This window comes from Aulostomus chinensis, chromosome 19, assembly GCF_037954235.1.
Source record: "Aulostomus chinensis isolate RoL2024-O1b breed Wild chromosome 19, RoL_Achi_v1.0, whole genome shotgun sequence".
Classification (NCBI taxonomy): domain Eukaryota; kingdom Metazoa; phylum Chordata; class Actinopteri; order Syngnathiformes; family Aulostomidae; genus Aulostomus; species Aulostomus chinensis.
In genome coordinates this window covers 3,512,614-3,526,198 of record NC_141338.1, presented here as the reverse complement: position 1 = coordinate 3,526,198, position 13,585 = coordinate 3,512,614, and the positions used below count along the sequence as shown (strand labels likewise).

General features: G+C 45.3%; 1 protein-coding gene across 2 annotated transcripts in view; it reads left to right on the top strand.

Moving 5' to 3' along the window:
* The window catches only part of LOC147243695 (netrin receptor UNC5D-like), a 179,008-nt gene extending 165,640 nt beyond the window's left edge, over positions 1-13,368 (top strand). For both annotated transcript variants that reach the window (XM_086186476.1, XM_086186477.1), the window contains 3 exons: positions 2,691-2,855; positions 3,066-3,244; positions 5,882-13,368. In XM_086186476.1, coding sequence (XP_086042602.1) covers positions 2,691-2,855; positions 3,066-3,244; positions 5,882-6,068 — 531 coding nt within the window. In that variant the 3' untranslated portion in view covers positions 6,069-13,368. The remainder of the gene's footprint in view (positions 1-2,690; positions 2,856-3,065; positions 3,245-5,881) is intronic.
* The last annotated feature ends 217 nt before the right edge of the window (positions 13,369-13,585 follow it).

The following is a 13,585-nucleotide window of genomic DNA, read 5'->3' as shown; positions in this document are numbered from 1 at the left end:
AACATTTCGAGGAGGACACAACTTGGCACCGTCGCGCACCAGAAACATGCCGAATGCTGATGGAAGGATGCAGAAAACGTGAAGAGCGCATTTAAAACAGCGCTGACAGTCCACAGAATTGGTAGATCTGGTAACTTGGGGACTAGTGGCGTGTTTCTCATCCTCCAGCCTCTGACGCGACACAAAGTATTTACAGGCTCACAAATTTTGGAGAAACTCTCCTGTAACGTAACTTCCATGCACAAATCAAACATCTTAAGATACCAGTGGCAAGTTTTGTTCGACCAACTGCATTTAGAACTTCTCTAGCCTCCCCAGGTTGTGTGTTCTGCTGCTTCGTTACTCTTCAAAGACTGATATTACTGGACCGCTACAGGAAACAGGTGAACATCGAATATCCAGAATTCACAACTACAAAATAATCTGAGCAGAAATTTCAAACTTCACCTCGTCTCGCTCAGCTTCTGTCATTTGGCGGCTGTATCGCGGCGAGCAGGTTTCGCTGTGTGCACCAGTCGGCTTGAATTTAACGCTACCGCCGCGCCGTCAGGGTCAGAGAAGGAGCTGCGCACCTTCATCTTCTCGCCGTCGTCTGTTCCTCAATTAGAGCTCTCTCCTCCACCAGTTCCCCCCCCCCTTTTTTTTTTCCTGATGGCCACATCAAAGCCAAAGGACAGCAGCAAGGGCACAGCGGGAGATCACTAGCTATCACACACACACACACACATATGCACACCCTTGCAAAATTAATTATGACTGCCAGGCAGGCACGCACACATCTTTTGGTTATCTTGCGAGGTGTCTATATGCTGCATGTTCTGCTCTGCCCTGTGATGTTTATCCCACCAGTGACATCCTATTAGCAGAATTAGACCACCGCACTGCCTCCAGAATACCAACAAGGTTTTCTAGCAGAGGAAAGAGACGCTATTTTAGGGTCCTACCGGGAAGATGACAGTAGGCTAACGTCTCTCGCCTAAAGGAGCCTCTTACAAGTAGCCGTCCTCCTGTGTGATGGATGTGAAGAGGGGATGATTCATCCACAAAACTGTGTTTTTGACCTGTTCTCACTGCACCGGCGTCTGGGTCAGGTAGTCGTTCGTGATGGAGGGCGAAATGGGCCTTCTAGACCCACTCACAACAAGCTTTTGTTGGGGTTTTGTTTTTTTGGTTGTTGTTGTTTTTTACATTTTTTGTTTTTCATCTGCCACATTTGAGGGAAATGCAGTGCAAACTGGGTAAATTAAGGCATCGCTGTCCTAATTCCATAATCACATTACAGTTCCAGATCTAACAGATAGCAATTTACAAGCTCCAAGGCATTTGAAGTATCAGAATGTTGGAAATTGGATGGAACGTGCCAACAATGTGGCACAAGTGTGAATTTAAAGCTGTGGGTTCTACTTTCAAAGCTATAGTGGATCATATTTTCATATCTGTGACTGTCCCTTTCAGACTATGTGGTTTGTATCCGTGGCGACATTCCCGTGCTGCCTGGAGGGTGCATACTGAGCATGCTCCGTCGGCAAAGCGTGCGCTAGAGACTCACGCCAACCCAGAGGGATAATTCTGCTTAGCCCTGAGCTAACATGAATGTGGACAAATAACTTAATCATGCCATTCAAAGAGTTATCAGACCAACCCGATCAAAATCTGATAGTGAAAGGGCTCATTTCACAGGGGCTGCCGGATGATTAAAAACAATCAGCAACAGAAACTACGGGCTGGGCCACCGAGCCTGCCTCTAAGGCTCTCAGAAGCGGATTAATAACTCAATTCTGTGTCTCGCTAGACTTTCCAAATGTTATTAGACCAAACGGATCAAATTCTAATGGCGATACCAGTCATTTTCGGGGGTTGTGTGGTACTAAAGACAGTTTTATTCACCGTTTTAAAGCCAAAACAACAACTGCAGGGTAGGCTACTGGAGGTGGCTACTCCCAGTTCGCGCGCCGCTAGTCTGGTTTACCACAACAACCCCTCCACTTCTGTAGTTCTCGAGTGGTTTGTTTGTGCAATTTTCAAAGTTGCCCTCGAGCGCTGGCTCGTGGAGGAGCAAACTACACAGCAAAAATGGATGGTTGCATTATTCTGTCAGTGCGTCGTTCCAGTGACGGTAACAGCAAACAAGCTTCCTGTCATAGAAACACGGCAACATGTCTGTAATACCCGTCACTGCCAAAGATGGAAACCAAAATGCTGCACTGCAGCTTTACCTTGTCCACACCTGTAGACCTCTGCCAATGCTCTGGGCGTGCATCTGGAAGAGACGTCACCCTATAGCCTTCGTTTGATGACTATCCATATGTGGAGCTGAGCAGAAGTTGTACAAAGTAGCTTCATTACTTTCATGGGGCAGCTGTGAATAAAATTACAATATCAGTGGAATAACTCCTGACATTTTACACTCATAACTTCAGCTCTTTCAAAATGTTAACAAGATACATTTTCATCCCTCCAATGCCTGCTGGGGTTCCTCTCTGACAGGTGAACTCCTTGATTAGGTAACATCATTGACTGGCTAGAGAGGCCACTCTGGTCTTAATTAATCATGTCAACAGCAAAGTGGGTGGCAAAGCAGGGTTCACATAACAAATGTCTTTAGCTGGGATTTAATGAGTTTGTTGTCTCCACTTCCTAATCCTTTAATCGTTCTCTCCGTCTGCCCTCTGTTTCTTCTGGCGCGGTAGGAGTTCTCCTTCTCTCATGTGTGGGCCAGTAACCAGCGTCCCCTGCAGTGTGCCTTCTCTTTGGAGCGATACAGCCACTCTTCGTCTCAGCTCTCCTGCAAGATCAGCGTACGGCAGGTCAAAGGCGAAGAGCAGATCCTCCAGGTCTACACGTCGGTGGTGGAGGTGAGCAGCGCTCTTGAAAAGAAACAGTGTGTGCTTACTGGCTGCGTGGGCAGTCGCTCGGCTTGTTAATCGGTTCTTTTAGCACACTGAATAACTCTTGATTTGATTTAAGGGTCTGCTTAATGAGCCTCTCAGGGAACTTTTCATGTATAAAATGTCCTGATAAGTCCTTGTCCTTGTCTTCATATCTTGGTTTTTGCTTGCTGCCAGAATGAGAAGGGAGTGGTTCCCTTTTTCGCTCAGTCGGACTGCACCATCACCTCCCAGACTGGGTCAAGGGCCTTTAAAATTCCCCTGTCCATCCGTCAGAGAATCAGCGCCACCTTTGACATGGCTAACGCCAAGGGGAAGGACTGGCAGCTCTTAGCTCAAAAGCTCCACGTAGACAGGTATGAGTTATCGTCTGTGACGCCTCCATTTCACTCTGCCTCTACTGTGTCCAGCTCTTCTGCTGGGTCATCTGTGTGAAACAAACGCAGCCATAAGAAACCCTGGTCATATTCTAGTCTGACTAATAATAAGAACAACAGGAGACCTGCAGTCACCATAGAGAGGGTGAGACAGCAACATATTTTGTGTTTATATGATTTTTAATTTGTTCCCATTTTTAGATCAATTCAAGGCCACGGGATACAACTGGTCCTCATGCTTTGGTTCATTTGTGGCCGTGAAGATGTGACCTGCTCTCACGCTTATGATTAATTCATGGCCACGAGATCTTACTTGTTTGCTCAATTTGATAAATTTGTCACCACGGGTTAATAACTTGATCCCAGTATCTGAATGATCCATAATGATGTGTAACCTGCTCTCAGGCTTTGATTAATGGCCACGAAATAGAATGTGTTCCCATGAACTGAAAAATTCATGGCCGTGCATTGAATTTGACTAATCCGTAGCTACACGATATTGGGTGTTCCCACAGCTTGTAATTCATTTGTAGCAATGACATGTATCTATATATACACACATAGCTAGATGGACAGATATAACCTTTTCCACATAATTTGACTGATTTATTGCCCCAGGATATAACTTCTTCCCACAATTTGAATGATTTGTAGCCGCAAAATGTAATTTGTTAACCCATTTTGATCAATTAGATGCCATAATCTGTTCAGACGAATGAGCTGAGGCGTGAGGGTAACCTATATCTCTGTGTCTCGCCCACTCGGGGACTCAGTAAGCGGTGACTAGAAAGCAGACGCGCTGCATCCTCTAGTCTCTCTGCTAACTGTCCTCGCTCTGAATACTGTTAATGTGGAATTTAGGCACCGTGTCAGCCCTAATCTCCCATCGCCAACCAGCCTTCAGTGACACACCGCGCTGCTGATTTCATTATAGATCTAGAAACACATGCAGAGAGGCAGGAGGGAGGGAGGGAGGCGGGAGGGAGGGAGGCGGGATGGAAGGTCCAACTTCAGCAGCGTCATAACTGCACAGCAGAAATCCGAGGGAAAGTCTCCGACCGCTGACAGGCCAGCCTCTGGCCAGAAAAACTGTGTTCATGTTAACACTCCTCATTAGCGGCATCTCTGCGTGCGCTCCAGCCTCCAAACCCTGCTAAGCTCTCGCGAGGTTGTGCCAGGTCAGTATTTGCGTAGGCTGTGGTGGAGTTTACTTGTTTGGTGACGAGCGATCAGGATTTGCGCTTCAGAGGAGAAGTGAATAATCAAGACACTCTTAGATCTCAGCTCCGTCAAACACTCGAGGAAGAACGTCCTGGAAATCAGCGCTGTCAGTCTGAAACATGAGAGGCAAAAGTTAACTTAGCAACTGTGTGATGAAGCAACTCTGCTTACACTGAAAACAAATATGTGTGACTGAAGGCTGAGAAAGGATTTTGGAGTCTTCTCAACCCAATCAAACACACCAGGGGGCATGAAGAGGGAATGTCTTCACCTAGTTAAGCTGATTTTTGTAATTATTTCCCTGAATGTTTGGGGAATGTCATCATCCAGAGCAGAGTGAGAGGGATGGAGAGGAGAAGAGGGGAGACTGCCACAAGCAAACTCTCACTCCAAGGGAACAGTGCACCCTGTTGGAGAGAAGCTGTAACAGCAGCAGAGGAAGAGAATATGAAATGATTCTTTCTCAAACAAAGAACCAAATGTTGCCGTCTCCGTTGTGTCCTCAGCCAACCCAAATTACTTGATGGCTTCTGAATATACAAGGATGATATGAAGCCTTCTGCGAAAATACAACGTCACGATTTCTCTCAAATTAACTTTGGGTCAATTTTAGTTAAACTAAAGGCCAGTTAGCTGCATGAACGGCCCCTGAAAACTCCCGCGCCCACTATGTTTTCTTTACAAGGACACGCCGTACTGGAAATGACGCTGACCCCCAATTATACTGTCATAGTGAAGCAAACTGGAGACGAGGGAATTATGACCCAGCAAGACTGTGAGTGTTTTTTTAACTGATGAACATGTTTCAACACAAACTCAAAATCTCATCCGTGCTGTAACGTGGCTGCTCGGACCTCCGCATGTCACCGATCGACAGACTTCAGCTCAGGTCCCCAGCGTGTGTTTGATTCCTCCCACTTTGAGTAATAAATCCTGGGAGATTTGAGCATCTGGAGACTGATCTGAGAGTCTGGTGTATGGTATTTTAGCTCTTGTGGGGAAAGAAACAAACACACACACACACACACACACACACACACACACACACACACACAACTAGAAAAACACTTCAGTGGTGTACGCATCCATGTGACCTTATATTCCTCTGGGTAGATTAGGCTCCTTTTCCAAACAGTTTCTGTGTGACTCCGCCTACCATCTGAAGCGTCAGGTTAAAAGGTGCGGCCCACAAATCTGCTGTGCATACACAAAGCAATGGTGTCACACGTTGACTACAATGTCTGAGAATGTTCTAGGCATTTTTAGTATCTGCGCCACAAAGAATTCAGGTGGTTCTGAAGGCAGGAGGGGTCCAACTGGCATGTAAACACTCAGCTTTTATCTCTGGCCTTGTCATCTACACTAAAATGATCTTCCGTGTTCCCTGGCCTTTAGGAACCTGTGCTACTTTGCCTGTCAGGAGAGCCCGTCGTCAGTGATTCTGAGTCTATGGGAAGCTCAGCACCCAGACTCAGGTGACCTGGACTCTCTGGCCAGTGCCCTCGAAGAAATCGGGAAGATCCAGTCCCCCCGTAACGCCAGCATAGATGATCGAGACTCTGACTTCTCAAACCTCGGGTAGGACTGGTCTCCAGTAGAACAAATCTTGACGAACCTTTACTGCATGAACACCAGTGATCGGGTGTAGGCCTACTAGCTAACCTATGGTGCGGAGGAGACGATGCAAGAGGACTGCAGGTGTTTGGGACTGTGACAGAAGGAGCAACTCCGCTAAACCGAAACACGGGGAGAGATATTTATGTTACTTAGAGGCACCAACTGAACATTTCGGAAAGAGATATGGACAAGTTATCTTTCAACTGAGAAACTCTTCTGAAGACCCATTTGATGAACTGCGCTCAGAGATCCGTGCGGAGACGACTCTCTGCACAGGACGGAGGACGTTTCAGAGAGAATGCTGGTCAGGGTGGTGTTGTGACCTTCACCAGACAGGACGTGCTGGTGCTGCCCTCGAACGCTCCTCCCAGCTGGCGAAACATTTAGTGTAATGTCATTATGTTGCCATTTATTTTCCATATCGATGAACGGTTTTCTTTCCTTCATCGTGTCCATGAAGTCACTGCGAGATGAAAATGCGGGACTAAAGGAATATCGGATCGTAATGTCAGGACATATCGTGATGGGACCAGACATTGATCATGATAGTTCATGCTGGTTAGCATGTAAAAGAATCTGATGATGCACACATGCTAAAGATAGTAGTGTTTATAAGAGATTATTGCTTAATGGCTTTTTCTGTGTTAAATTGATGTGGATCACCTGGACTACTAGAGATCACCAACCTTCACCTGGGAGACCACATGGATACAGGATATACAGGAAGTATCAGCTCACGCATTTTCTTCACAATCCCCTCAACCCGTCGCGTGATCCTCGCACGTGCAACGTCCCCCTGGTGAAACTCCTCACCAGCGCTCAAAAAGGTGCAGCCACAACCAGAGCAGCTTGGTTGGCTGGACTGACGATGTGCAGTTGGGGAGAAAATCAAGGAAAGGAGCAAAAACAAATAGTTTTGCTTTTTCTTTTTTTCTTTTTCTTTTTTAAGATAATTACTACAATATTGAAAATTGGTCCTCTGGATGACAGATCAAGAGTAGGATCAAGAGGATTTCCATAATATTCTTTCAGCCTTTTCACTCGGGCTCAAGGAATTTGATTGAAATTCATTTGTGACATGTTCAGAAATACCGCGAGTACCCACATCCTGCCGACGGCCGAGAGCAGTCCAGATCGCCTCCCAAAGTTAATCTGTTGTTCAGAGTAATAATCTCTCCAGCAAATTTAATCAAAATCTCTCCTGCTCACAATCAAACACACGCGCACACACAAACCCATCACTTGACATTACATCCTTTGCCGAGGTAATAGCCAAGTTTGAGAAACTCCCAAAAACACACGCTGCAGGACCACAAGGCGCCGATGTCGCACTGGAACATTTTCTCTCCCGCAGCTGAAGCTCACAGTCAAAGGAAAGACTTCAGAGGAGGAATAGTTAAACAATCTGTGCTTCACCTGGCAACCACATCCCACCCTTCCATGTCCATCCATCAGTCTCTGGTCCGTCTGGAGGAAAATGAGTAGCCCACGTGTGATAAGTGACATCACACCAGACAGATGGTAGACAGACATCGCTGGTTGTGTCTAATTCCAGACTCCTATGACTAAATTATTCCTCAATTTGGATTTCAAATTCTTTCTTTTGATGTGTGGCTTCGCTGGAGCTGCTCGGAACAGATTATCTCACGTCATTAGCCGGAGATTCACTTCCTGGTTTTCTCCTCCCAGGCAGAGCCAGCATCCACTTGAGCAAAGACATCCTGATCAGGAACCTCGCCACGTTCAGTTGCTCCACCTGCCCGAACATTGAATAAAGTGACTTTGTGTTGAACTCTGCGTTGGCTCTCTCTTTCCATCAACGTAACTGATTCAGCTTGAAAGGTGCAGTGAAGAAGTCAGCCCGAGTAAGCATCCAAAACTGTATTCAGCAAAGACATGAAACGTCCAATTTTCTGAAAGATGCATAGTAGCTGTGTCAGCGCCATGTTTTGGAAGTCAAATGATTCCCGTGATGCTGCATTGCTTCGCTGTTTGGACTGCAAACAAAAGCGAATTCCATATGAATTAGGCTCCTTTCCAGCGTGCAGAGGCATGGTTTTAACCCTTAAATCTGATTAGATGTCTGCTCCAGTCAAAATATCCAGTGAGGGGAGTGTATAAATCCTTATGTGACTCAGTGTAACTCTGCAACTCTCTCACTCTTTACTGTCTCAGCAGAAGTATTTAACCATCTTGGATTAGCCCAGACTGACTGAAATAATACTGCCGTCTGAGAGGATTCCCAAAGGTATATTTAGACATTTTGGAAAAGGAGTGCTTCCTATTCTGGCTCTGAGTTAGACGAGAAGATCAATAACAGTCTGTCAACTGAATAAAAGGCTACAGCAAGAAGCCGGTTAGCTTAAAGCTTTCATGCTTCATATTTTCATGAATGTCCCGCACATTCGAGCGCCTGCCAAACACACAATGTTCATTAAAACCATCACCGCCATGTAAATTTCTCTGCCTTTCATGAAAGATGGAGTTTATGCGTAGGCCTACAGATATTTATGCTAGCCCAGGCGGCTACTTCCTATTAGCTTGCCGCTAACTTGATTGTGGATAAATAATTATGTGGCTCTCCCTGATTTTCCAAACGTTATCAGACCGAATAGATTAAATTCTGATGATGTACACACATGTCAGCAGCTGTTTGTAATAACTGTCTCTGCCAGAAAAGGGAGATAAATCTTTGGCATGATAACTTTAACTTAGCATAAACACTGAATGGAAACAACTAGCCTTTGGGAACAAAGAGCTGCAATGATCAGTGGAGACAAGTAATCGACAGTTATAATTGGTTTAATGATTGCAATGTCATTTCTCGGGCAAAAGCCCCGAATATTTCACCTTCCCAGATACAGGAAGGTGCTGCTCTTCTTGCTCGGACATTGTAGTAAACGTTGTATTTGAGGGGTTCTGGACTGTTGATCAGTCAGTTGTCACAGTGGGCTTCAGGAAGTTGTGGTGAACATTTTTAGATTGGATGGGAACGTCAGTCAGGATCACCTCCTGATGGCGAACCTGTAACCATATGAATGTCACACAACTACTTGCAGATGTTCTGCAACGACTTCTTGAGCAGGAACAATTAATTTTAATGTAACTCAACCAGCTGGTTTTGTTTTTGCTGTTTTTTTTTTTCCCGTGGCCCTTTATTCAGCCGTTATTTTTGACCCCCAGAGAGAAAGCGAATGTGTCTTTGATTAACCAAGACGCAACGTGATCTTCACTCTGACAAAGGAGGATGCGGGTCCGCGTGTGTTCATGCTGGCTCTACAGTGGGAAGGCAGAAAGCTGTGAACTTGTGTAATCATGGAAATATACTGCAATATCCCCTTTGAATTGATAGTGAGAGCTCCAGAAAATCTGTTTTCTGTGAACCGTGACGACCAAATAATCAGTGGAAATAATGAAGACCTGTATTCTATCAGCGAGCCTTTGTTGTTCTATCTCTACGGATCACAGGACGCCACAAGCTCAGACAAGCCGCCCATACGGGAGGGAACTGATTCTCCATTATCACCTGAAAAGGTCACTTTGTAATCAGACTAAAGTTTGGCAGAGTTAGACCTGGAGGAGACTGAGTCGCCATTGTCACAGGCTGAATTGGACGACTTTCACAGGAGGCTGTTTTTGGACGGCGAGTTCTGAACCTGAGCAGCAATGGCTGCCAAGTGGCAAAAGAAAAGATGCAGCCAAAAGTAAAGGGACGTCTACTTATTGCAACAGTTGATGTTGTTGTTGTATTTAGATGAAGGGTATCACCTTTTCACGTACTGACTCTTGATGAATAATTCAGCCAGCTCCAGCAAGCCATCTCTGTCCCCACCTGACCACCCTTGAGGTCACCCAATCAGATGTAACCTCTCGACGGTAGACCTACCCGTACCCGTCGTTAGCACCGCCGCCAAACAACCTTTGGTAGTAGCAGTAGTACTAGTACCACGACCGCCAGGATGCACCCCTCTTGAAGCAGCTTCAGATAAACAGAACCCTGGTTTGCTCATGAAGCACCAGGTTATCGTCCTCTTCATTCCATAGAGTTTCAGACATTTCCAGTAATACGGACTTGAATTATTCATGAGCCTCCGAGCAGGGACCCGAGCTTCAATTCTTAATTGTTCTGTCAGAGGTCCATTAAGTTGTTTGATACCAGAGTGTCCGGTGGTTGTTTCCAGCTCCCTTCATCTGTGCAGTCATCAGCGTCAGCCTCAAGTGAAGGGCGACACTGACTTTCACATAAAATGGATGAGTTAATACTTCTCCCCTCCATTTGGGCTCAAGAATTATTTAGATAAGACAGCTAACCTTAAGCACGTTCAGCTGTGAATGAGTGGCCCTCAGTCTCGCCAGGAAGAGCAGACAGTCTGGTAAAGGGGACCACCAACGGAGCCCTGGAGTTGGCTAACGGTGCCGAACTTTGCTTTTCTTGGAGAGGCATTATTAGCTGCACTCGTTGCGCAAATCATGAGTTATTATTCTCTTATGTATCCCACACACCGCAGGATTGTCAAAACTATCTCCAAATATTGCATTTCTCACTGAGAGTAAGAAGGTGAAAGCCCTGCGTTTTGCACGAGGTCCTCAGCTGGTGGTTTGCACGGGCGCGCGTAACGCTGGCGTTGCTGGAAAATTCTTTAGGTTCTGCATAACTTCCATAATCTTGAGGTCAGTCAGCTCTCAAAGCTCCATTCCAGTTGGAACCAGAGACTTTAGTTGCTAGTATTGGAGTGACACCAAAGCACCGGCAGAAAACTGTACATGGAGAAAACAAGAGACGCAGTAGAGTCGCGCAGGCATGAGTGCTGCTGCTGAAGGCTCAGCTGTTGCTCCCACTCGCTGAACGAGACCTCAGAGGTTGTCAGGGACATCAAACTAAGCGTGCAGCTGAACTGTGGGACACTGAAATCCTGCATCCAGGGTGCCGTTTGTTCACAGCCTGGCGTTGGCTTTCTAATTCCAGAAGCTGCATTTACACTCCCTAAATCATGCAAGTTGGGTTCATTTGAGATCGTTTGACTGGACAAAAGTCTCATCCCAATTGGCTTAAGGTCAAGGGAACCATGGCGATGGGTGCTGGCCGAAAAAAATGCATCGTTCCTGCAGCGCTCAGTACCACTTTTATCTGTCCGGGTTTGGCCTGAATGGCGCCTCTTCCTTCTGAAAGCAGTCAGACACGTGCTTGTACTCTCCATCCCACACGTCACAGGAACATATCAAAACCCCACAAACAATAACTGGACTTGTAGACTGGAGGCTTGAGAGGGAAATGTTGTCTTGACGACCAAACGGAGAGTTTGAAGACTTACGGCAGAGAGAGTGGACCTGCTGCTCTCCAGTAACTTCAGTAATCTGCAGTGATTTCCACCTCGCGATGCAGCTCCAGCCGGCAGTGTCAAGAGTTTGATTTATGCAACCTCATAAAGATTTTATGAAAAATGTTGTAGTGGAGGTTACATTGGATGAGATTTAGTGTCTGGAAACGTACAATTCTTTGGCATGGGGCGCTGACACCTGGCTGGAATTGTCTTTTTTTGGCTTGCAGCTTGGACAAAAAAAAAAAGAAAAGGCAAAAAGAGTTATGCTGCCAAACATTTTTGTGTTTTGTTCACTCCAAATGTGAAGCCCTTCTACTGTAGTTTTCATTTGGATTGTATTTCATCTACGTTGCTGTTTTCACGCGCATCAACACGTCCTATAAAAACGGGCTTTATGTGCTTTGTTTCTTGATAAATGTGCTGTGCATCACTAAAATCACAGATAAATGGGTAACACCAGGACGTTACCATTGAATTTCCAACTAGCTGCGCCTCACCATGTGGGTTTGGTGTCATCAGTCGGACCAGAATGTGTGGTTTTTTGTTGTTGTTGGTTTTTTTTTTTATTTTAGAGCATATCAAAGAAGCAAGTATGCAAGCTGAGCGGTTGGTTGCCAGGTGGAGTGGCCACCCCAACCCGTGCGTTTTCCTACAAATACTGAAGCATTTAATCCTGTTGTCTCTGGTGCCGGGAACGTACAGCAACAACCGTGTGAGCGCCCGTCACCTGACGCCGCTCAGTGTCAGGCGTCCTTTACATTAACTCAGTGAGCGTGCGTGCGTGCGCGTGTGTGTGTGTGTGCGTGCGTGCGTGCGCGCAGGAAAGCTGTGTGTAAAAAAGAAAAGAAAAAAAGAAAAAACTGTGTCTTTGGAAAAATCCAGCCTAAAGTAGTGCTACTATTTCAGCTTAAGTGTGCTGTAACGTGTTTTTCTCATAGTCTTGAGATCTGGACGGTACGGAGTCCTGGAGTGGCCGTAGAGAGAGAAAACATCTATATTTTCAAGCCACAACAGGTAACTTGTTCCCTCCATTTAGTTCTTTTGAGACGACAAGATACAAAAAAGCAAAGGCCACAAATAAATGTTAAGATAACTAAACTGAGGGAGCAAGTTCTGACTCGTGGCCTCAAAATGATCTCTCTTTTTCTTTTTTCTTTTTTTCCCTCTCTATGGAAGGGCTATGCCTTTCTGTGGAGGAAATAGAAAACAATGCTACCTTAAATAAAAGTATATGAATCCTGCAGACGTGATGAGAGTTCAAGTCAAGGTTCTTGCTATTTTGATTCTTCATCCGCTTTTCTTTCAAAAGAAAAAAGAAATCGAAAGCCTTGTTGCATTCCCTCGTCCATAGCGTTCTGTTTGTCATTGCAGATGGCTGAAAATGTTGGATATTTAAATGGTATTTTATGATATAATATTCCATGATTTATTATATTATAAAATGATTATCTAGACGGTGTTTTGCTTCCGTGTATGTTTGATTTGAAACATCATCAGGCGCTCTGTCCTCAAGGTTAGACTTCGATGCTCTATGAATGTTGAGTTGTCACAGCGTGACAGCCACACTGCTCGCCACTGTTCATGGTCCCATACGCCAAATTGTTTTCTTCTTCTTCTTCTTTTTTTTTTTTCTAAGATTTGCAATTCTGAAAGTGTATATACTGTATTGTGTTGAAATAAATATGCAGTGAAAGCTTCAGTTTGCTGTGGTTTATTGGCACATTCCAGGTCCACCCTGCACCCCGACTGCCTGGTTTTGAGTCCATCTGTTTGGTCCGCCGCTCCTCCACCAACAATTAACGCTCTGCTAAATTAAAAGGAGGACTGTGGTGTCATAGAGCTCCATTTTAACTGCAGAGCTCGGAGGTGACAGTGATTGCAGTGTTTTATTCGGTTCATTAAAAGGAGAAAAATGATTTCGCTCGTTCTTTTTCCAATATCTCAGATCTCCCTTTGATAAATTGTGTCATTCCAGTTGAAATCGCAGAGGAATGAATTGACAAAGTTGCTTCACCGAGGCAATGAGCGCTTGGCGAAGCAACTGCCATCAAATACAAGCAGAAACAAGAACTTTTTTGTTTGTTTGTTTGTTTTTTACCTTCAGCAAGACTGCCTTAAACAAATCCAATGTAAAAAAAAAATAAAGAAGTAATTTTAAACT